The 21,458-nt window shown below is 42.7% G+C and overlaps 1 protein-coding gene across 4 annotated transcripts in view; it reads right to left on the bottom strand.

Moving 5' to 3' along the window:
• The window catches only part of GALNTL5 (polypeptide N-acetylgalactosaminyltransferase like 5), a 60,443-nt gene that overhangs the window by 10,490 nt on the left and 28,495 nt on the right, over positions 1–21,458 (bottom strand). For 3 of the 4 annotated variants that reach the window (XM_077761217.1, XM_077761209.1, XM_077761213.1), the window contains exon 7: positions 16,281–16,398. In XM_077761217.1, the coding sequence (XP_077617343.1) occupies positions 16,281–16,398 (118 nt within the window). Of the gene's footprint in view, positions 1–14,780; positions 14,873–16,280; positions 16,399–21,458 lie in introns of all 4 variants that reach the window. The other variant, XR_013334412.1, reaches the window with a different exon arrangement.

Here is a 21,458-nt window from a genome sequence, read left to right as displayed (position 1 = left end):
TCCAGGGTTGCAAACTAGAAGCATCCTATCGCTCAGGAGCTTCAAAATGCAAAAGACTTGGGCCCACTCAACCCTAATGAACCACAAACCGTGGGGCTGGGCCCAGTAATTTGCATTTTAACCTGATCTTCAAGTGATTTTGATCACATTAAAATGAGAACCACTGTTCTGATTGATCAAGATCATGCACCCCGGTTTTATAGACACCGTTTTGTAAAATTCATCTAATCATTTGGGAAGTAGTAATAGGAAAAAAGGCTTTCACTGAACAAAACACTCACAATATTGCTGACAAGAGCAATGCTTAGGGTGAAGTATATCACTCAGGTAGTTAGTTAGAAGGGATTATGTTTAAGAAAAAGAAAGTTCTGACGTAAATGAGACCTAAGGATCTGTGCAACCCACCTCTAGAGTTCTTCAGAAATAGCCCCTGAGAATGTCAAGAAAAATATCTATGGAATTCCTTCCCCTTAGAAAAACCCTTAGATCAGAATTCCAAAGAATTACATTCTTTTATCAGATCTGTCACATGCTTATGATCAGATACATCCTCTCCGGATCTCGTTTTCATGTGAAGCTGAGAACTATAGAGTTGCTCATTTAAGCTACTGTTTGGGGGTGCTTTGTTGGGGTGCTTTGTTATACAGCCAAAGCTAACTGCTACTGGCTATAATGTCTTATTCTTTTTTTTTTTTTAAGTGAGAACTTAATGAAATGTGGAAAATCATGAATATCTGTTTAATAATTAGACTGGAGACAGCATTGTTGATTATTTTTGGTATATTTTTACATGTTTGAAGTGTTTCTTTTTTTAAAAAAATTTTTTAATATTTATTTTTGAGAGAGAGAGACAGAAACAGAGAGAGAGTATGAGCAGGGGAGGGGTAGAGAGAGAGAGAATCCAAAGCAGGCTCCAGGCTCTGAGCCTGACGTCAGCACAGAGGTCGACAGGGGGCTTGAAACCCTGAATCGCGAGATCACGCCCTGAGCCGAAGTCGAACACTTAACCGACTCAGCCACGCAGGCGCCCCAAAATGTTTCTTAATTGGAAAAGAAATCTGGCCATGAGTACAGGATAGAAACTAAAAGTAACGTGATAAAAGAGGTACAAAAGTAAGAATTTTATCAAAGGCTTTTTCGAAAATCAAATTGAAGGAAGCTATAGCAATTTCGCCTAATCGTCATAGGGCTCAGGTGTTTGTTCTTTTATTCTTGATTTATTCACAAGAAGGGCATGATCTATCTGGATGTGACTCTTGCTGTACTTATTGTCCATGTAGGTGACGCTCAGCTTTCTTCCCCAGATATTCTGCTCGAAGTCCATCCAGCTCGCAGTTTCTAGCAGTAGTAGTAGTTGTTGTTGCTGTGGTAGTAATAGTAACAGCACCAGCACCCCATTGAGAATTAGGCTAACACAGTGGGTAGGAGCATAGACTCTGGGGCCAGCAAGTGTGGTCTGAGTCCTCCATCAGTTCTAGAAACTAGGCAAATCACTGCACTTACTCAACACATCTGTGCCTCAGTTTCCTGGTCTGTAAAATTAGAATAACAGTACCCACCCCATGGGGTTGTTACAAGCATTAAATAACTTGATACTTGTTAAGTGTTTAGAGTTTTGATTTTTAGTGTTGTTGTTTTTTTTAATTTAAACTTTAGTTAACACACAGTGCAATACTGGTTTCAGGAGTAGAATTCAGTGATTCGTCACTTACATCCAACACCCAGTGTTCACCACAAGTGCCCTTCTTAGTACCCATCACCCATCAACTCCATGTCCCACCCACCTCCCTCCATCAACCCACAGTTTGTTCTCGATCATTAAGAGTCTCTTGTGATTTGTTTCCCTCTCTTCTCTGTCCCCCCTTCCCCATATGTTCATCTGTTTTGTTTCTTAAATTCCACATGAAAGACATCATATGGTTTTGTCTTTCTCTGATTGACTTATTTTGCTTAGCATAATACATTCTAGCTCCATCCATGTCATTGCAAATGATTCCATTCTTTTTGCTGGCCAAGTAATATTCCATTGTATATGTAAACCACATCTTCTTTATCCATTCATCGGTCGATGGACATTAGGGCTCTTTCCATAGTTTAGCTATTGTTGATAGTGCTGCTATAAACATTGGGGTGCATGTACCCCTTCAAATCTGTATTTTTGACATCGCTGGTGGTATTTTGGTGGGTATTGCATTAAATGTGTAGATTGCTTACTACAGGCATTTTATAGAACAGTGCTTGTTCTTCCCATCCATGAGCATGGAATGCTTTTCCATTTATTTGTGTCTTCTTCAATTTCTTTCATAAGTGTTCTATGGTTTTCAGAGTATAGATCTTTTATCTCTTTAGTTAGGCTTATTCCTGGGTCTTTTATGGTTTCTGGTGCAATTGCAAATGGGATCTATTCCTTGATTTCTTTTTTCTGCTGCTTCCTTATTGGTGTATAGAAATGCAACAGATTTCTGCACATTGATTTAATATCCTGACACTTAGCTGAATTCGTGTATTAGTTCTAGCAATTTTTTGGTGGAGTCTTTTGGGTTTTCTACAGAGAGTACCATGTTGTCTGCAAATAGTGAAGGTCTGACTTCTTCCTTGATGATTTAGATGCCTTTTATTTCTTTTTGTTGTCTGATTGCTGAGACTAAGACTTAACTGTATTGTCTTAAATAGTAATAGTGAAAGTGGACATCCTTGTTTTGTTCTTGACCATAGGGGATAGGCTCTGTTTTTCCTCATTGAGGATGATATTAGCTGTGGGTCTTTCATATATGGCCTTTATGATGTTGAGGTATGTTCCCTCTGTCTCTATTTTGTTGAGGATTTTTATCAAGACTGGAGGCCGTTATTTTGTCAAATGCTTTGTCTGTATCTATCAACAGATCACATGGCTCTTATCCTTTTTTTTTTTACTGTTTATTTTTTGTTTATTTTTGAAAGAGAGGGAGGGAGACAGAGGGAGGGAGCATGAGTGGGGGAGGTGCAGAGAGAGAGGGAGACACAGAAACCGAAGCAGCTCCAGACTCCGAGCTGTCAGCACAGAGCCCGACGCAGGTCTCAAACTCACACACTGTGAGATCATGACCTGAGCCAAAGCTGGACGCTCAACCAATTGAGCCACCCAGGTGCCCCTCCTTGCTTTTATTAATGTGGTGTATCATGTTGATTGATTTGTGAATATTGAACTAGCCCTCACTCCGGGAATAAACCCCACTTGATCATGGTGAATAATCATTTTAATGTACTGTTGCATTCAATTTGGTAATATTGTTGAGAATTTTTGCATCCATGTTCATCAGGGATATTGGCCCGTAATGCTCCTTTTTCGTGGGGTCTTTGCCTGGTTTTGGAGTCAAGGCAACGCTGCCTTCATAGAACGAGTTTTGAAGTTTTCCTTCCATTTCTATTTTTTGAAATAGTTTGAGAAGAATAGGTATTAACTCTTCTTTAAATGTTTGGTAGAATTCCCCTGGGAAGCCATTTGGTCCAGGACTCTTGTTTGTTGGGAGATTTTTGATTATTGATTCCATTTCTTTGCTGGTTATGGGTCTGTTCAAATTGTCTATTTCTTCCTGTTTCAGTTTTGGTAGCTTGTGAGTTTCTAGGAATTTGTCCATTTCTTTCAGATTGCCCAGTTTGTTGGCACATAATTTTTCATAGTATTCTGTTATAATTGTTTGTATTTCTATGGTGTTGCTTGTGATCTCTCCTCTTTCATTCATGATTTTATCTAGTTGGGTCCTTTCTCTTTTCTTTTTGAGGAGTCTTACTAGGGGCTTATCAAGTTTGCTAATTCTTTCCAAGAACCAACTCTTAGCTTTGTTGATCTGTTATATTGTGTGGGGTTATATATGTTTTTTCTCTATATCATTTATTTCTGCTTTAATCTTTATTTTTTACCTTCTGCTGGGTTTGGGATTAATTTGATGTTCCCTTTCTAGCTCCTTTAGGTGTATGATTAGGTTGTGTAGTAGGGACATTTGTTTCTTGAGATAGCCCTGAATTGCAATATATGCCTTTGCTGCGTCCCAAAGTGTTTGGACTGTCATGTTTTCATTTTCATTTCCTTCCATGTATTTTTAAAAATTTCTTTAATTTTGTCGTTAACCCATTCATTCTTTAGTAGGATGTTCTTCAACCTCCGTGTATCTGAGGACTTTCCAAAATTTTTCTTAGAGTTGACTTCAAGTTTCAGAGTGTTGTGATCTGAAAATAGGTATTGTATGACCTCAATCTTTTTGTACTTGTTGAGGGCTGATTGGTGACTCAGTATTGTGATCTTCTTCAGAATGTTCCATGTGCACTCAAAAAGAATGTGTCTTCTCTGCTTTAGGATGAAATGTTCTGAATATATCTGTTAAGTCCATCTGGTCCAGTGTGTCATTCAAAGTCATCGTTTCCTTGTTGATTTTCTGCTTAGGTGATCTGTCCATCGTTGTAAGTGGGGTGTTAAAGTCCCCTACTATTATTGTATTATTATCAATGAGTTTCTTTATGTTTGTTATTAATTGATTTATATATTTGGGTGCTGCAAGTTGGAGGCATAAACATTTGTGATTGTTAGATTTTTTTGATGGATAGACTTCTTAATTATAATATAATGCCTTTCTTTATCTCTTGTTACAGTCTTTGTTTTAAACTCTAAGTTTGTCTGAAGCTGTCATCATCAAGACACAAAAACAGACACATAGACCAATGAAATAGAACAGAGAACTCAGATTTGGACTNGAGAAGGGGAAAAATATTGGGGGAGAGGGAGGGAGGCAAACCATGAGAGACTCTTGAATGCCGAGAACAAGCTGAGGACTGTTGAGGGACAGGGGAGAGGGGAAGGGAGGTGATGGGCATGGAGGAGGGCACTTGTGGGGTTGAACACTGGGTGTTATATGGAAACCAACTTGACAATAAACTATTTTTAAAAAAAGAATTTAAAAAAATCTAGTTTGTCTGATATAAGTATGGCTACTCTGGCTCCCTTTTGATGTCCACCAACATGATAGATGGTTTCCCTTACTTTTTTTTTTTTTCTTGGTTCCCCTTATTTTCAATCTGCAGGTGTCTTTAGGTCTAAAATGAGTCTCTTGTAGGCAACACATAAATGGATTTTCTCTTTTTATCAATTCTGATACTTTCTATCTTTTGATTGGAGTATTTAGTCCATTTACATTGAGAGTGATTATAGAAAGATATGAATTTAGTGCCATTGTGTTGCCTGTAGAATTGGTGTTTCTGGTGATGTCCTCTGGTCCTTTCAAGACTTTGTTACTTTTGGTCTTTTTCTTTCTTCTTTCAGAGAGTCCCCCTTCAAATTTCTTGCAGGGCTAGTTTAGTGGTCATAAACTCCTTAGGTTTTTGTTTGTCTGGAAAACTCTTTATCTCTCCTTCCATTTTGAATGACAGCCTTGATGGAAAGAGTATTCTTGGCTGCATATTTTTTTTCCATTCAGCATGTTGAATATATCCTGCCATTCCTTTCTGGCCTGCCAAGTTCCTGTGGACAGATCTGCTACAAACCTGATCTGTCTTCCCTTGTAGATTAAGGACTTTTTTCCTTTGGTTCTCTTAGGACTCTTTCCTTGTCTGTGTAAGTTGGTGAATTTGAATATGGTATGCCTTGGTGAGTTTTGTTGAATTTAATGGGAGTTCTCTGTGCCTTTTGGATTTTGATGTCCGTGTCTTTCCCCAGATTAGGGAAGTTTTCAGCTATAATTTGCTTACATAAACCTCCTGCCCCTTTTTCTCTCTCTTCATCTTCTGGGATTCCTATGATACAAATGTTATTATGTTTTAATAAATCATGAGTTCCCTAAATCTGCCTTTGTGATCCCTGACCTTTGTTTCCCTCTTCTTCTCAGCTTCATTATTTTACATAATTTTATCTTTTATATTGCTAATTCTCTCCTCTGTCTCATCTGTCCTCATTTGTATGTTCTCCATTTGGGTTTGCATCTCGGTTATAGCATTTTTAATTTTGGCCTGACTAGGTTCTAGTTCCTTTATCTTTGCAGAAATGGATTCTCTGTTGTCTTCTATGCTTTATTCAACCCCTGCTAGTAAACTTATAATCGTTGTTTTAAATTCTAATTGAGGCATTTCACTTATTTCTGCATTGACTAAATACCTGGCCATTGTTTCTTCCTGTCCCTTCTTTTTTTTTTTTAATATTTTTATTTATTTCTAGGAGAGAGAGAGAGAGACAGCGTGAGCAGGGGAGGGTCAGAGAGAGAGGGAGACACAGACTATGAAATAGGCTCCAGGCTCTGAGCTGGCAGTCAGCACGGAGCCCGACGCGGGGCTCGAACCCACAAACCGCGAGATCATGACCTAAGCGAAAGTCGGACACTTAACCGACTAAGCCACCCAGGCGCCCCTCTTCCTGTTCCTTCTTTTGAGGTGAATTCCTCCATCTGGTTATTTTAGAGGAAGAAAATAACAATAACAACAACAATGATAATAGAATGAAATAAAAATTAAAGCATAAAAAAAATAAAGCTAGATCCTAAATGTGTTTCAGTGTGCTTGTTAAGAGAAACTTGATAGAGAAAAAAGAGAAAACACATAAAAATTAAAGTTAGAAAAAATAAAAAAATTAAAAAATTAAATAAATTTGCTCTTTCTGTATCCAAGAAATGAAAGAAATGAAAAAACAACAAAAACAGAAGCAACAACAGTAAAACTTAACAAACAAATGAGCAAACAAAAACACCCACATGAAGCTAAATCCAGTTTCCCCTAGAACTGAAACTTTGCAGCACTGTATGATCAGTAGAGTAAGTGCATGGAAGGGATTTGTGTGGCCTTCTGAGGGAGGGGCCTGCTGCTCTGATTCTCGCGGGATTTGCCCTAGTGGAGATGTGTCAGGAGGGCACAGGGCGGGGACTGGTGTAATGGCTCCATTCTCCACTTGGTGGCGCTGTTTAGTTCACTGGGGTCAATCACTGCTGGAGGGATAATGGTGAAAAATGGCTTCACCCTGACCACTAGTCTCCAGAGCTGGAAGTTTGTGTCCTTGCAGACGAGTGGTCAGTCACCTCTCCTGTGTCCCCTGCTGTCTGTGTCCGAGCTGTCCACCTACCAGGCGGCACCTCTCTCCAGAGTTCTATCTCAGGTGAGGCTGTGTTTCAAACCCCACACTTCAGAGACCCCCTCTGCTTTGGACCTACAGTGATCTCCTGGGAGAGGGTCTTGCTGTGCGGTGGCCGGCTTGTCCAGGAAATGGTTGGGCCACCGCACAGCAACAGTGGCTCAGAGTTTATGGTAATCACAACACACAGCCGGCACCATAGTTTGCTGCCCTCAGTTGGCATCTTTGTTCCTATATGGGCGCACATGGTGGCTGAATTGTGCCCTCCGGGTCTTTTGCCTGCAGAGAGGCTGTCTCACGTCTACCAAAGGCACGCCAAGCAGGGGACCTGCTTCTCCCAGTGTGACCCTGGGGATCCTTAGGTTGATGCCCATTCTAAGAGCTCTGCCCTGCTTCCTCACAGGAGCACCACAAGGCGCTGACCTCTGAAACTTCACACTCTGCTCCACTGTTTATAAAAATACTGGTGGTACTGAAACCCTTTCCGTTCCCTCCAATCAATGATTTTGAGGAATAGTTTTCTTGTGCAGTCCCCTGTGTGTGTTTTCACTCTTTCTTTCTAGCTGCTTTCAGGGGAGTCTTTCTTGCACAAACCTGATGTGCGGCTTTCTCTCCCCTGTCTCTTTCTCCTCTCCACAAAAACAACTCCCTCCCCTCTGCAACATCATGGCTCTTCTCTCCCCGAATTCACTTCACACTTCACACGTGCTGCCGCATTCTCTCCCTCAAATCATGTAGATTGTTCTGTCAATCCTCAGATCAATTTCCTAGGTGTTCAAAATGGTTTGATGTTGATCTGTACTTGAGGGACAAGATAAGCCCAGGATCCCCTTACTACTCCACCATCTTAATGTCTCTGTAGCATAATTTGCTTAGAGTTTGTGTTCGTAAATAGTGTATCTCTGCTGTAGTAAAGTGTGGTAGGTTTCAAGAATGGCCACAGAGTCTTTTCATGCCTATATGCAGACTTCTGTGCAATGTAACTTTGTATGTCTTTTCGTCAAGAAGTAAAGCTCATTTCTCCATCTCTTCAAAATGGTCTTGGCCTCACGATTGGCTTTGGTCAATGGGACCTTAACAACTGACACAGATGCTTAAAAAGTGTTTGCTGCATGGCGGGACTTGCCTTCTCTTGCTACTCTTGGGAATCTTGTGACCACTTCACTGTGATTGAGCCTGGGCTAGCCTGACAGATAAGAGACAAATGGCCAAGCCATCTCCACTGCCCCAGCCACCACTAAGCCAGTGTTCAGACATGTAAATGATGCCATCCTAAACTTGCCAACACCAGTTTGGCCTCTAAGTGAACACACATGTATAGGCAACACCAGTACAAATTGGCCATCCTGTCTATCACCAGAAAAGCCACGTTAGGGGTGCCTGGGTGGATCAGTCAGTTAAGCGTCCATTTTGGGCTCAGGTCATGATCTTGCAGTTTGTGACTTCAAGCCCTGCGTTGGGCTCTGTGCTAACAGCGCATAGCCCGGAGCCAGCTTCAGACTCTGTGTCCCCTTCTTTCTCTGCCCCTCCCCTGCTCACACTCTGTCTCTCTCAAAATTAAACAAATGAACAAAAAAGCCATTTTAGCAGCACAATGAGTTGCAAGAAATAACATTGTTTGCTCTCTTAAGCCACTGTGTTTTGGGATAGTTTGTTATACAGCAAAAGCTAACTGATACATGAGGGGACATTTTTCTCTTAACTGCTGTTTCACTCATTAAGTAAAAAAGACCTCCATCCTCTTTGTCGCTCATTCCAGAAACTTGGGGTGATAGATGGAAATGTCCTGCAAATATTAGCTCACTCCCTCAGCCCTTACTTTGGGGCAAGTTTTCTTGGACGTCCTGACTTCGGCCTTGTCCACCTGTTGCTTTGGCCAACACAACATGAGCACATGTGATACATGCTGAAGGTTCAATATGCTGTGTGGTTTGGCTTGGGCTTTGCTCCCTGCCCGTCCAAATGAGAAGAGTATGCTGAGTTGTTACTAGTTACCACTAGTATTTGTACTAAAAATACTAATGGTACAAATACTAGTAGAATAGCAATACTAGTAGAATCCTAGCAGATTTCTAATACTCCTAGAATGATGAACAGACCTGAACCAAACTCAGAGACAAGAGCCAAGCCCTGACAATCTAAATTCAGAGGCAGAGCACCCTGGCCCGTCCATGGACATATGAAAGAAAAAGCAAATGCTTATGGTCATGAGCCATTCAGTTTCGAGCTGGTCTGTGATACAGCATCTGCATGGCATTAGCCGCCTGATAATCAGGTTGTGTGTGACACTGCTTTCTCTTAACATCCATCTCATCTGCTCTGTCTCTAAGTTCCGTCCACTCTACTTGTAATATATGCCTGGGAACAGTCCAGGTGTCTCTGCCTCCACTGCCACGGCTCTAGATCCATCCGCGGTCACCGTTTGTCCAGATCATCACAAGAAGCTCCTGATCTCCCAGCTTATCCTTCATTGTGTTCCTCTCCATCACTGTCTTACTTAAAACGTAGCATTTCCACTGTGCATGAGATACAACCTCAATCTGTACAAGATCCTATGGCGTCCTGCCTCGCACACCCTGGCCTTATCTTTCCCCTTCTTTCCTTGCATCATGGTCCAGCCTCACTGGCCTTCTTCCTTGATACATACAGGTTAGAAAAGCCAACTATTTTCTGAATCTGAAAATCAAGAATTTTCTGAATACGGGGGCGCCTGGGTGGCTTAGTTGGTTAAGCGTCCGACTTTCGCTTAGGTCATGATCTCGCGGTTCGTGGGTTCAAGCCCTGCGTCGGGCTCCGTGCTGACTGCCAGCTCAGAGCCTGGACCCTGCTTCAGATTCTGTGTCTCCCTCTCTCTCTGACCCTCCCCTGCTCACGCTGTCTCTCTCTGTCTCCTAGAAATAAATAAAAAAAAAATTTAAAAAAAAAAAAGAATTTTCTGAATACGTACGTAGAAATCAGGGCGTCCCTAAGTATTTTCCCACTTTTTCTGTAATCTGTATTTGTTCTTGGAAGGTGACGTAGGGCACCCCATGTGACAAAACCAACATAGGATTTTCTTGGTCTGTTCCATTGGCCCCACTGTTATGGGGCTGCCTTCCAGACTCAGGCCAGCCATCAGATTTATTTTCTAGTGGGATCTCATCTTCTCTAGTTTCAATAAACATCTTAGCAGAAAGTTAGGAGAGGCTGCTAGCCAGCTCCTGTGTTAAATGAGAATTCTGGAACAGCGGTAGCATAAAAAGAAGGCAAGAGACATTGGCTGAGGGCACGTTAGGTGGCAGACACTGTATTAAATGCTTCCTGCACGTTGCCTCAGTGGATGCATGTGCCAACAATTATTCTGCCCATTTATTTACACATAAGGCTTCCTAGACTCTGAGTGGTTCAATCATTTACAAATATTTCTCAACCACTTTTTATGTGGTCAACAGAGCAGGTGCTGAACAAGGTTTGAACAAGTCAGACCATGTCCTTGCCCTCATGGGGCCTACAGCCTGGTCCGTACACCAATTGGTGGGGCCCAGCACAAAATAAAAATAAAGTCTCTGATTCAAAAATTATTTAAAAAATTCATGACAGCAACAGCAGAACATTCCATCAAGTGTGGGGTGCCTCCAAACGTGGCCCTGTGTGCCCACAGAGTCTGCACTGAATACACTCACAACTGACAACCACAGTAGAGCACACCAAGTGCTGTGATGGGTAACACATGTATTGTGATGTGTGAGCACACACTGGAGAATGGACCCCAGACTTGGGTGTGTGTGTGTGTGCACGCACGTGTGTGTGGGTGTGTGGGGAGAGGCAGAAAGGGTCAAGAAAGTCTTCCTGAGGGGCACCTGGGTGGCTCAGTTGGTTAAGAATCCCACTTCAGCTCAGGTCTTGATTTCATGGTTTATGAGTTTGAGCCCTGCATCGGGCTCTGTGCTGACAGCTCAGAGCCTTGAACCGGCTTTGGATGCTGTGACTCCCCCTCTCTCTGCCCCTCCCTTGCTCACACTCTGTCTCTCAAAAATGAATAAACACTAAAAAATAAAAATAAGAAAGGAAAAGGAAGTCTTCCTGAGAAATTACATCAAAGCTGTAACTATGGACTGTGCTGGTGGGAAGGAACAAAGTGAACAGAGGTGAGTGATGATTTAACCACATGATGAAGGAAAGTGGGGCACGAAAGGGAGATTGGAGACCAAGAAGGTACTCTGGGAGGCTGGATGGTTATAGGTGGGTGGAGGGCATCATGTCATCCACCCAAAGAAGGAAGGGCCATGGGAGGAAGAACGGATTCTAGGGAGTAGAAAGAGCTCTCTTTTTGAAAGGTTGGGGCTAGGATACTCCGGGACGCCCATCCTACAGGAGAGTAACCTGTAGGCAATGAGATGTGCAAGCTTCTGGCACAGAAGGACCTGGGAAGGAGCTAGAACTGTGTCATCGGCATGTAGTCATTGAAGCACGAGAGAGGGAAGAGGGCCTTGGGGGAACCCATGGAGTCAATGGGAGGACTCCAGGTCCAGAGCCGAGCGCCCTGCCCATATCTGGGGCCAAGGATGGAGTGCCAAGCCACACAGGCTGTTGGGGACTATTAGAGGCCAGCCTCCAATCCACCGGGAAGCCAAAGTGCGGATCTGAAGCCTGATGAGGGGAACCATCCCAAGTCTGGGGGTCAAGCGGCAGCTCTGCGGGCACCCAGCCCATCCCCCCTTTCCTGAGTGACAGTAACACTGAGGCCAGGGCAGCTAAAACAAATTCAGAGCTTTGGAGGCTTCCAGAGAGAAATGACTTCGAGCGGAACTGAGCTGGTGAGGTCTCCAGACCTGAGGTTGAGTAGATAGTGTAAAGCAGGACACGATAGGCTTGGGGCATGTACCCACAGTTCTGTGAATCAAGTCAAGTTGCTGGGGTGTGAGGATCCCCAGTTTCCCCACTGTAGGTAGGAGATCCTCACAGGTTTACCCCCTCACAGGTTTACCCCCTCACAGGTTTACCATGAAGATTAAGTTAGTATCTGCAAGATTTCAGAGCAAGCATGTCACACAGATAAGAACTTGCTAAATAAAGGGAATACATGTATGTCCTTTACCCCGTGACTTGAACATGTCATTTCTGGGGGAGCCTGGGGGGTTCAATTGGTTAAGTGTCCGACTCCGGCTCAGGTCATGATCTCGCGGTTCATGGGTTCGAGCCCCACATCAGGCTCTGTGCTAGCAGCTCGGAACCTGGAACCTGCTTCAGATTCTGTGTCTCCCTCTCTTTCTCTGTCTCAAATATAAATAAACATTAAAAAGGAAAAAAAAACCCATGTCATTTCTGCAGGGAAGCCATCTAAGACACAGACATCTCACTCAACGCGTCTTGATTCTCCTTTTATCTGATCTCATAGTACCCTGTATTCTTCCTTCACTTTATCAAAAATAACTAATCACTTCTCACTACTTCAACGGAATGGAAGCTTCAGGCCATCAGAAGTCACGTTTGCGCTGTGCGGCTGTATTGAGCGCACAGCACAGCCCTTTGCGCATAGCGGGTTCTCAGTATCGTTGAGCGAATGAACGGACAAACGAATGAATGGGCGAGGGTGGCACCTCCTTCTGAATGCCCAGCATGTCGCAGAGCCTCACATAGGAGGTGTTCCTTACGTGATGGCCACACTGACCCTAACCAGAACTCCTGAGAGAGTCTAACCCACCAGAATGCAGAGCTGGGTACTGTCAGCGTACAGGTGTTAGTCACAGCCACGGGAGAGGATGCAGGTACGCCCCCAGCCCTGGGCAGCCAGGCAGAGGTGCTCCCCCCAGTCCCGGTGATGCTGCCCCGCCCGGTGCTGTCCCTTTAGTCGCTGGGTAATGGAAAGCCCACAGGCCCCCCCGGGAGCAGGTGGGCTGCCTGCGGGCGGTATCAGCTGGCCCAGAGTTGAGGTTCCTTCCCACCAGATAAGGAAATACGACACTGTATTCCGTACAGAGGTACAAAATGGCTGATGTCATCCCTGAGAAGCAAGGGGGGAGGGAAGGGACAGCTGCTATGAATAACAGTCCTGGGAATACCCACGCTTCAGAGATGCACAGAAGAAATTCTTGCAGAGGAAACTGAGAACAACAGAGCTATGGGGGAGAGCCCAGGAACACTATTCTACGGTGCCCAATGCTGCAGTCACCGCCAGGACACAGAAGAACAAAGCCATCCATTAGGGACATCAATATTAAATGGGTGGCAATTCCCAGAGGATGTCCTGAGGGCCGCCAGGATGCTGATTTATTGGAAGGAAGAGTGAAAAATGAAGATGAATGTACAGGTGTTGACAGTCTTCTCTCAGGAAAGACCGGGGTCCTGATCTCGGTTAGAGGCCACTGCCGATGTCAAGAGAGCACTCTAGCTATTTATTAATTTACCTGTTTGTGGAAAGAGAGACCCACGCATGCTTAAAAAAGATGAAGGGGCCATTAGGAATGGAGCAGTTGAAAATACTGAGGCAAGGATCATTAATACCTTTGAAAAATAAGTTCGCTCTTATTTGCTGTCTGGAGGGAAGAGAGAGCCAGAAAAAGGAATACACTCCCTCCTCAAATATGTATGTATCATTCACAAAACTGATTTTACTCTGAGACACGAGAATGCACTCATTAAGATATTAGGTCCTGAAAGGCAGAAAGTCCATATATGTATTCACAGAGAGCGATGTAATAAAACAAGGAATAATCAGCCAAACGATGAAAAGTATTAGAAGCCTGGATATTATAAAATAATGCCGGGATCAAAAGGGATCACATGATTGGGGCTGGGGCGGGGGATGCGAGGGGGCAAAGCAATAAAAGTAATCAGCTCAGGGGCGCCTGGGTGGCTTAGTCGGTTAAGCGTCCGACTTTCGCTCAGGTCATGATCTCGCGGTTCGCGGGTTCGAGCCCCGCGTCGGGCTCTGTGCTGACTGCCAGCTCAGAGCCTGGAGCCTGTTTCAGTCTGTGTCTCCCTCTCTCTCTGACCCTCCCCTGCTCACGCTGTCTCTCTCTCTGTCTCTCCTAGAAATAAATTAAAAAAAAAAAAAGTAATCAGCTCACAGCATACCACCAAATAGGGGATTAAGAGGAAAACTGTATTACTCTAGATATTTTTATATTCACAATAAAGTGTCTGAAGCATTATGAAAGGAGTCTGTGCTTAAAAGAACACTAAGCGAGTGAACAAAGCCAAAAGAAGGAAGAGAGAGATAAAATCCAAGACAGAAAAAAAGTCAGAAGAAGAAAACACAAAAAAGCAATAACAGTAAACATTTTAATGCATCCTAAGATGATATATGCAATTCCAAGTATGATCTCTGCAGATGATTTCAGAATATAAAGAACAGATGGCAAAATTTAAAGAATAATTATAGCTGTCACTTATTAAGCAGCTTCTATAAATTATCTGTCTTTACAGCTTTGTAATAGAGATCTCTTTTTTTCCCCATCTTATCCGCAAGGAAACTAAAGCTCAAGCAGAATTTGAATTTAGTCACTGATTAAGCTGTTTCTTCCACACCAGGTTGTCTCTGTTGGGAAGAGACAAACAAGGCAGAGAAAAGTGAGAAAAAATGATTAAGCATGATAGGGGTGAGCTCACAGGCCAGATTTTTATGCACAAAGTGACTGTTATAAAAGTCTATCAGAATTTAGTCAAAAGCCAAAACTTACCTACGATAAACACACAATAAATATCTGAATAGTACCTTAGTGTTTTCTTCAGATTCTTTTCAGGAATATTTGCCTTGTACTTTATTCTCTACCCCAATTATGTCCTTAAATCTTCACAAAATTGGAACTGGAGAAACAAAACAAATGAGAGAAGGGGAGAAAAAAAGAGAAAGAGAGACAAACCAAGAACCAGACTCTTATCTCTAGAGGAGAAAGAGGGAGGTGTTTGGGGGGGTTAAACAGGTGACGGGGATCAAGGGATGCACCTGTTGTGACAGCACAGGGCCATGAACTTGTTGAATCACTATGTTGTACACCTGAAACGAACATAACACTGCGTGCTAATTATACTGGAATTAAAGTAAAATAAACGAACAGGCACCTGGGTGGCTCAGTCTGTTAAGCGTCCCTCTCTGGCTTAGCTCGTGATCTCACAGTTTGTGAGTTCGAGCCCCGTGCTGGGTTCTGAGCTGACAGCCTGAAGCCTGCTTCTGAATCTGTGTCTCCTTCTCTTTGCCCCTTTCTCATTCATGCTCTCTCTCTCTCTCTCTCAAAAATAAATAACAAGCATTAAAAATTTTTTTTAAATAAACAAAAACCCCCCCCCCCAAAATCTTCACAAAATTCTGAGAATGGCATTTATATTTATTCCTATTTACTGGGTGAGGAAATGAGAAATTAGAAAAGTTAATGGCTGACCAAGGACCTACCACAAGTTAGCAGCTGAGCTGGGACCCATTCTGACATCTAATGTCTACTGATCTAATATCACAGGAATATTTACAAGCCAAATCTACATTTAAATTTGAGACATAATGCACATGCTACAAGAAATTCACCCTTCTACGGGATACAATGACTCTGATTTCATGAGGTTGACCAAAGATCACCACTATCTCATTCTGGAACATTCTCACCCCCTCAAAAAGAGCCCGGGGACCTATCAGCGCTCACCCTCCTTGCTCAAGCCCTCGGCAACCACTCACCTACCTTCTGTTTCTGTGGATTTGTTCGTCTGCACCTTTCTTACGACTGGATTTACTCATATAAATACGTGGCCATTTGTGTCTGGCTTCTTTCACTCACCATCATGTCTTCAAGGTCCACCACATTGGAGCAGGTATGCTGGGATTCAAGAGTTGAAAGACAACCCAGCCATCCCTTACCGAGTACTCTCAAGTTGCAGATGGAGAAACTGAGGCCTGAGATAGCCCATAGAGGTAGTGACACCCGAGTCCCCCACTGTCTAATCCTCTTATTTCTACATCACAGTCACCAAGACAATCCGTATAATAAAAGAGTTTTCACAAATAAACAAAAATATTACATTAAGTCAACATCCCATAACAAAAAATAACATAGATCATTTATCATAGAACATCTCACAGATCATTTATTTCATGCGACACGGGAATGGTACCGGATGTTCGTGTGGGAAAACTGGGCACAAACGTCACCAAATGCCTGTGGACTTGAAGTCAGCATTCACTCTCTCTGTACAAAGGGAACTATTTAAAAAGCGGAGTCAGAATTACCCTTAATGAAAGCTCCAAATTTTCTGCTCCCCAGAGGTTCATGCCCTTGTCATACTGTCTGATCTCGTTAAAGAAATGCCTATTTATAGCAAAAATTCCTCCAGCCATTGCAGGTGACCTAAAAAGGACACATAAATATTAAATCACGGATTCAGCCATTATGGATTTTTGCCAGAATTATGTTGCATATTAGCAATAACATAAAAACTAGAAAATGACAATATTTATACTAAAATTATTAACTTAATGTATATTTAACTCGATGTAGGTACATTACATTAAATGTAAAATTAGTAAATTGAAACCATAACTACCTAAAAGTAGGCAGTAACTTTCACTTAGCTCTCACCAAACTGTGTTAGCGATATAGTCTAAATGTTGTCTTTTTCTTTTTTTTTTTTTTTGAGAGAGAGAGAGAGAGCATGAGGGAGAGAGGGGCAGAGAGAGAGGGAGATAGAATCTGAAGCAGGCTCCAGGCTCTGAGCTGTCAGCACAGAGCCCGACACAGGGCTTGAACTCACGAACCACGAGATCTAATATCTTGATCTTTGAGCCAAAGTTGGATGCTTAACTGACTTAGCCACCCAGGCACCCAAACATTGTCTTTTTCTTAAGAGGAACATTACCTTTAGAATGTAAATTTCTCCTGGAGATAGCTACTGGACTTGGGTAGTAGAGTTTACAGATCTCCCTTTCTAAGCATATTACGTGAATTATAATATATATACTCCTGGGAAAACCATGATGTTACGAAGCATCTTTTTCTTTTGTTTTCCTTTTTGGTCCAGCAATAGCCAGGCCCAATAACGCCAAACTAAGTAGTTTGAAAATAATTTCATGTTCATTCATTCATTCATTCATTTTTGAAGAAGTACCTGTTAAGCACCTATGATGTGTTAGGGATAAATTAGTGAATCAACGGGCCCAGATCCCAGCTCATGTGCGGCATGGATGGAGGTAAGGACACTAGTTACTGCACTGGTCCCAGAGAAAGACGATGGAATTGTGGGTAAGGTAGTGAGACACGGCCCAACATCCGATGCGTTTTGACGATGGAAACCCGCAGATCTCCTTACAGGTGGGAGGTGGGGTAAAGGAGGAAGAGAAGGGTGAAGGCTGGCTCAGCGTTCTGGCCTGGGTACCGGAAAGGTAGAGGTGCCCTGCGCTGAGACAGAGCTGCTGGATGGGCAGGATTTGGTGGGAAGATTCAGCTGGGGACGTGTTTGAGAAGTCGAGGCGACATTCAAGTTCAGAAGCCAGTAGGCAGTTGGGCAGAAGCATCTGGCACCCCGAGAGCGACTGGGGCCGGAGACGTAGCTTTGGGAGTCCTTAAAATAGGAGAGATAAGCGGCATTCTGTGAGCGAGGAGGCATGGAGGAGACGATGAAGAACTGTGTCCCGGGCACTTGGACAGAAAGAGTTCAGAGAGAAGGGAGGGAAGGAGGAACCGGGGGTGTGGGAAGAAGACCTGAAATCTGTGATGGTCTGGAGACCAAGGGAGGAACGCACGTCAAGGAGGAGGAAGAAGGCGGCAGCATGGAGCACTACCGATGGGCCCCTAGGTGAGCACTGAGTACCAACATGGCCCTGCCGACGTAAAGACCATTAACATGTCTAGTGAGGGCAGAGCAGGATTCAAGTGAGTTGAAGACACCAGAGTGAAAAGTATAAGAGAATTGGAGATAGTGATCAGACAGCTTTTTCTAAGAGGCTTTCATACAAAGGAGAGCAGCGGAAAGGAGAGACAGCTGATAAAGGAAGGGGTTCTTTTTTGTCACTGGAAGAGATAACAAGAGGTCTGATAGGAGTGATCTTCTCTGATGCACCAGATGCTATGCATCCTGGTCTGCGCACTGGGACCTGTGATCCTGGCCAAGCCAGAAAGCCCTGGAGAAAACACTTGCCCCTCCCCCACGGCACTGTATTGAGGTTACATTTTTACCCGTCTTCCTTCCTGCCAGACTCTACACATTCGAGGGCAAGCATCATGTTTTCTGCTGTGAACATAGTGCCTGGCACACGCCAGGTATGTGACCAAGAGCTGTTAAATTGATAACTTAAGCATTTTCACAAAGCAGTTTTTAAAGTTATGCCATAGGTTCTGTTGAAAATAGGGTAAAAAATATTTGCAACTCAGATCGCAAATCCAAGTTGCGCCTTCTCAACAGGGAAAGTTTTTATTCTAGTTTTTATTCTAGAAAATCTGGAAACCACTGGGAAGAGTGCATGTGTGTGTGTATCTCACAGGAGAAATGTTGAGTTGTGGTGCTGACTCAGGCAGGTCTGGGACTCACAACATGTGTTAATCAACTGTTTACATTATCGGCAAGGCTTCGGTCAACACTAGGCTCTTAGCAGCTAAGTTTTTGGGGAGTCACAAGTTATATGCAGGGTTCTGACTATACAGGGGAGTCAGCGAGACTAACTTCTGTGCTGTTTAAGGGTGAGCTGTATGCCATAACACATATCATATGCATAGCATATATTCTATGTTATATGGTAGAACATATGTTATACAAATAATTGGTATTATACTCAGGGTTTTATGGCCTGATTTTTTATTTAGCCTCTGGTGAGAATTTTCCTTTTACATTAATTAGCTTTCAAAAACTTTGTATGATATTCTACAGAGTATGAATATGGTTTTTAGCCATTTTAATATTGAACATTTATGTTGTTTGTATTTTCTAACTGATATAAATGTTGATAAAATGTATGTCTCTGGATTTACTTCTTGTTAACTCCTTAGGGGAATATTTCAATAAGTGGAATTATTGCATTAAAAAATAACATAAGTTTTTAATGTATATTGTCAAATTGTTTTCGAAAAGCACGTGTGACTATATATATACGCTAACAGTGTATTAGAATTCAAAAAACGTTACTGCTCAGCAACTATCAGGAATACATACAATTTCCATAGTGAAATTTTTAGAGCCTAAAGCATGCCCGGTATGTGAAATATGGAAATATTACAAAATTATGTAGATTTTTTTGTAAATGGAATACTTTATTTTAAATTAAATACATTCATTTTGTGATGAACTCCAAAGGCTGATTTTTTTTTTAGTAAATTAAGATTTATACACAGTACGTTTTATTTATTTATTTAATTTTAGTTTTTTTTGTTTTATTTATTTATTTTGAGAGAGAAAGAGAGTGAGCAGAGAGAGAGGGGGGTAGAGAGAGAGAATCCCAAGCAGGCTCCATGCTGTCAGCACAGAGCCTGATGCAGGGCTCGAACTCACAGACCATGAGATCATGAGCTGTTGTACACAGCAGCCCTAAACTGCTAACAAGTGATGGCTGGAGCAGAGCAAAGATCAGAGTTATGCAAGTAGAAGGTGCATGAAGGGACGCACTATCCTAAGAGCAATGGAAACACATTGGGTGACACGGGCAAAGTGAGTTTAAGAACATTAATGTAGCAACAGAGAGATCAGCATGAAGGAGGGCAGCTTGCAGGCCAGACTGGTCCTTACAGTGAGGGCCTGGAGCGTGTGGACAAGCAGAGAGAAGGACACATGTGATGTGAGAGTCATCACGAAGGATGGGGCTGCTGGAGCTGGTTAGTCCCTGGATTAGAGTAGATGCTACAGGTGTGGTCATGCTTATGGCTACACAGCATTCCATTATGATTCTAGCGTGAAATACTAAATAATTCCCGAACTATTCCTCCTGAGTCTTAGTCTTTATCTCATCCTTGAATTAGGAGGCCAGGTTGCACACCAAGAGCAGGGGCTCAGGGCAGGGGTAGGTACTGGGACCCAGGGAAGTGATCAAGTTTGGAAAACCCACTTGGGGCGAGATTGCGGAGCAGCATGAGGCTGAAACCACCAACGTGTAGAAGCGTAAGTTCACGTCTCTGAAAGGAACAAAAAACAGATGGCGGACCTGGTCCAGAGTTGGAGATTCGCAGGGCCACTGTGGCAGAAGGGTAGAGGGAGGTGGCAGTCGAAGGTACTGGCAAGAACAACAGTGAATTTATAGATCAGGAAGTCTAGGCCACAGAAGAAGAAAGAAACGATGAGCGGTAAAAGCAGAAATCAGAGAACTGGAGATCCTGATGATGTCCAGGGGGAAGTGTGGGCAGAGCAGAGCAGAAAAAGTTAGGAACATCCTAGGCTATGGCCAAAGAGACGATACCCAGTAATTTAGAAGATGAAAGGTCCAGGATATGGCTATAGGAATAATAATAGCTAACAGGTATAAAATATCTAACATATATGTAGTACTATTATGATGGAAAGATATTGCTCTAAGCTTTGATATATACTTAGTAATTTAATTCTCATAATAACCCTGTAAAATATTATTATCCAGATTTTACAGGTAAGGAAATAAGGTGCAGAGAGGTTAAGTAACTTGTCCAAGGTCACACAGCTCTAGTTAAGTTAGAGACGAAGATCAAGGACTTGCTAAGCTATAGTGTTGGAAAGTTTACTCATGTGGTTCATGAAACAAAGAGGCTAGAAGTAAAAGGAAAGGAGCCTGGCGTCAGAGTTTTCAGGAAATGTGGGGAGTGACCTGGAGGAAGTCTCCAGAAATAGCCTCAGAGAAGCAGTTAAAAGTCCCAACATCAAATTGTTCTCACAGGTAGAAATACATTTTCTAAGACTAATAATCTGGAAAAATCATATTCATCTCTACAAAATTACAGATGAAAGCACTTAGATAAATGTTTTATACATGCATTTACCAAAGACGTTACTTTTTCTGAGCGATCCACAGAGCTAGCATTTTGTTCGTTGACCACACGCAACTTGCTCCTGAGAATCACATTCGCCTTATAAAGATGGACGCCTGAACCAGAGGACACTACATGGCGATGTTCTTTTTTTTTTTTTTTTTCTGAAGTAGGCTCCATGCCCAATGTGGGGCTTGAACTCACCACCCTGTGATCAAGAGTCGCATGCTCTACCAACTGAGCCAGCTAGATGCCCTCATGGCCATGTTCCAAACCAGGGTGAGATGCTCATTTCCAATCAGAGAAACCGAAAACCTACCAAATTCTATTATTATAGACTTTTAGAAACAAGATAAATAATACAATATTTCTTCTCTTCATTAAGCCCAAGAGATGGCAAGAATAATCTCTGAAGTCTCTTTTCCACCCACACCCACCCCATAGGCCTCAATACATATATGCTATTTCCCCACAACCCAAAGGAATCTCAC

Source organism: Crocuta crocuta, unplaced genomic scaffold (assembly GCF_008692635.1).
Source record: "Crocuta crocuta isolate KB4526 unplaced genomic scaffold, BGI_CrCroc_1.0 scaffold408, whole genome shotgun sequence".
Lineage (NCBI taxonomy): Eukaryota > Metazoa > Chordata > Mammalia > Carnivora > Hyaenidae > Crocuta > Crocuta crocuta.
This window is presented reverse-complemented; position numbering and strand designations above follow the sequence as displayed.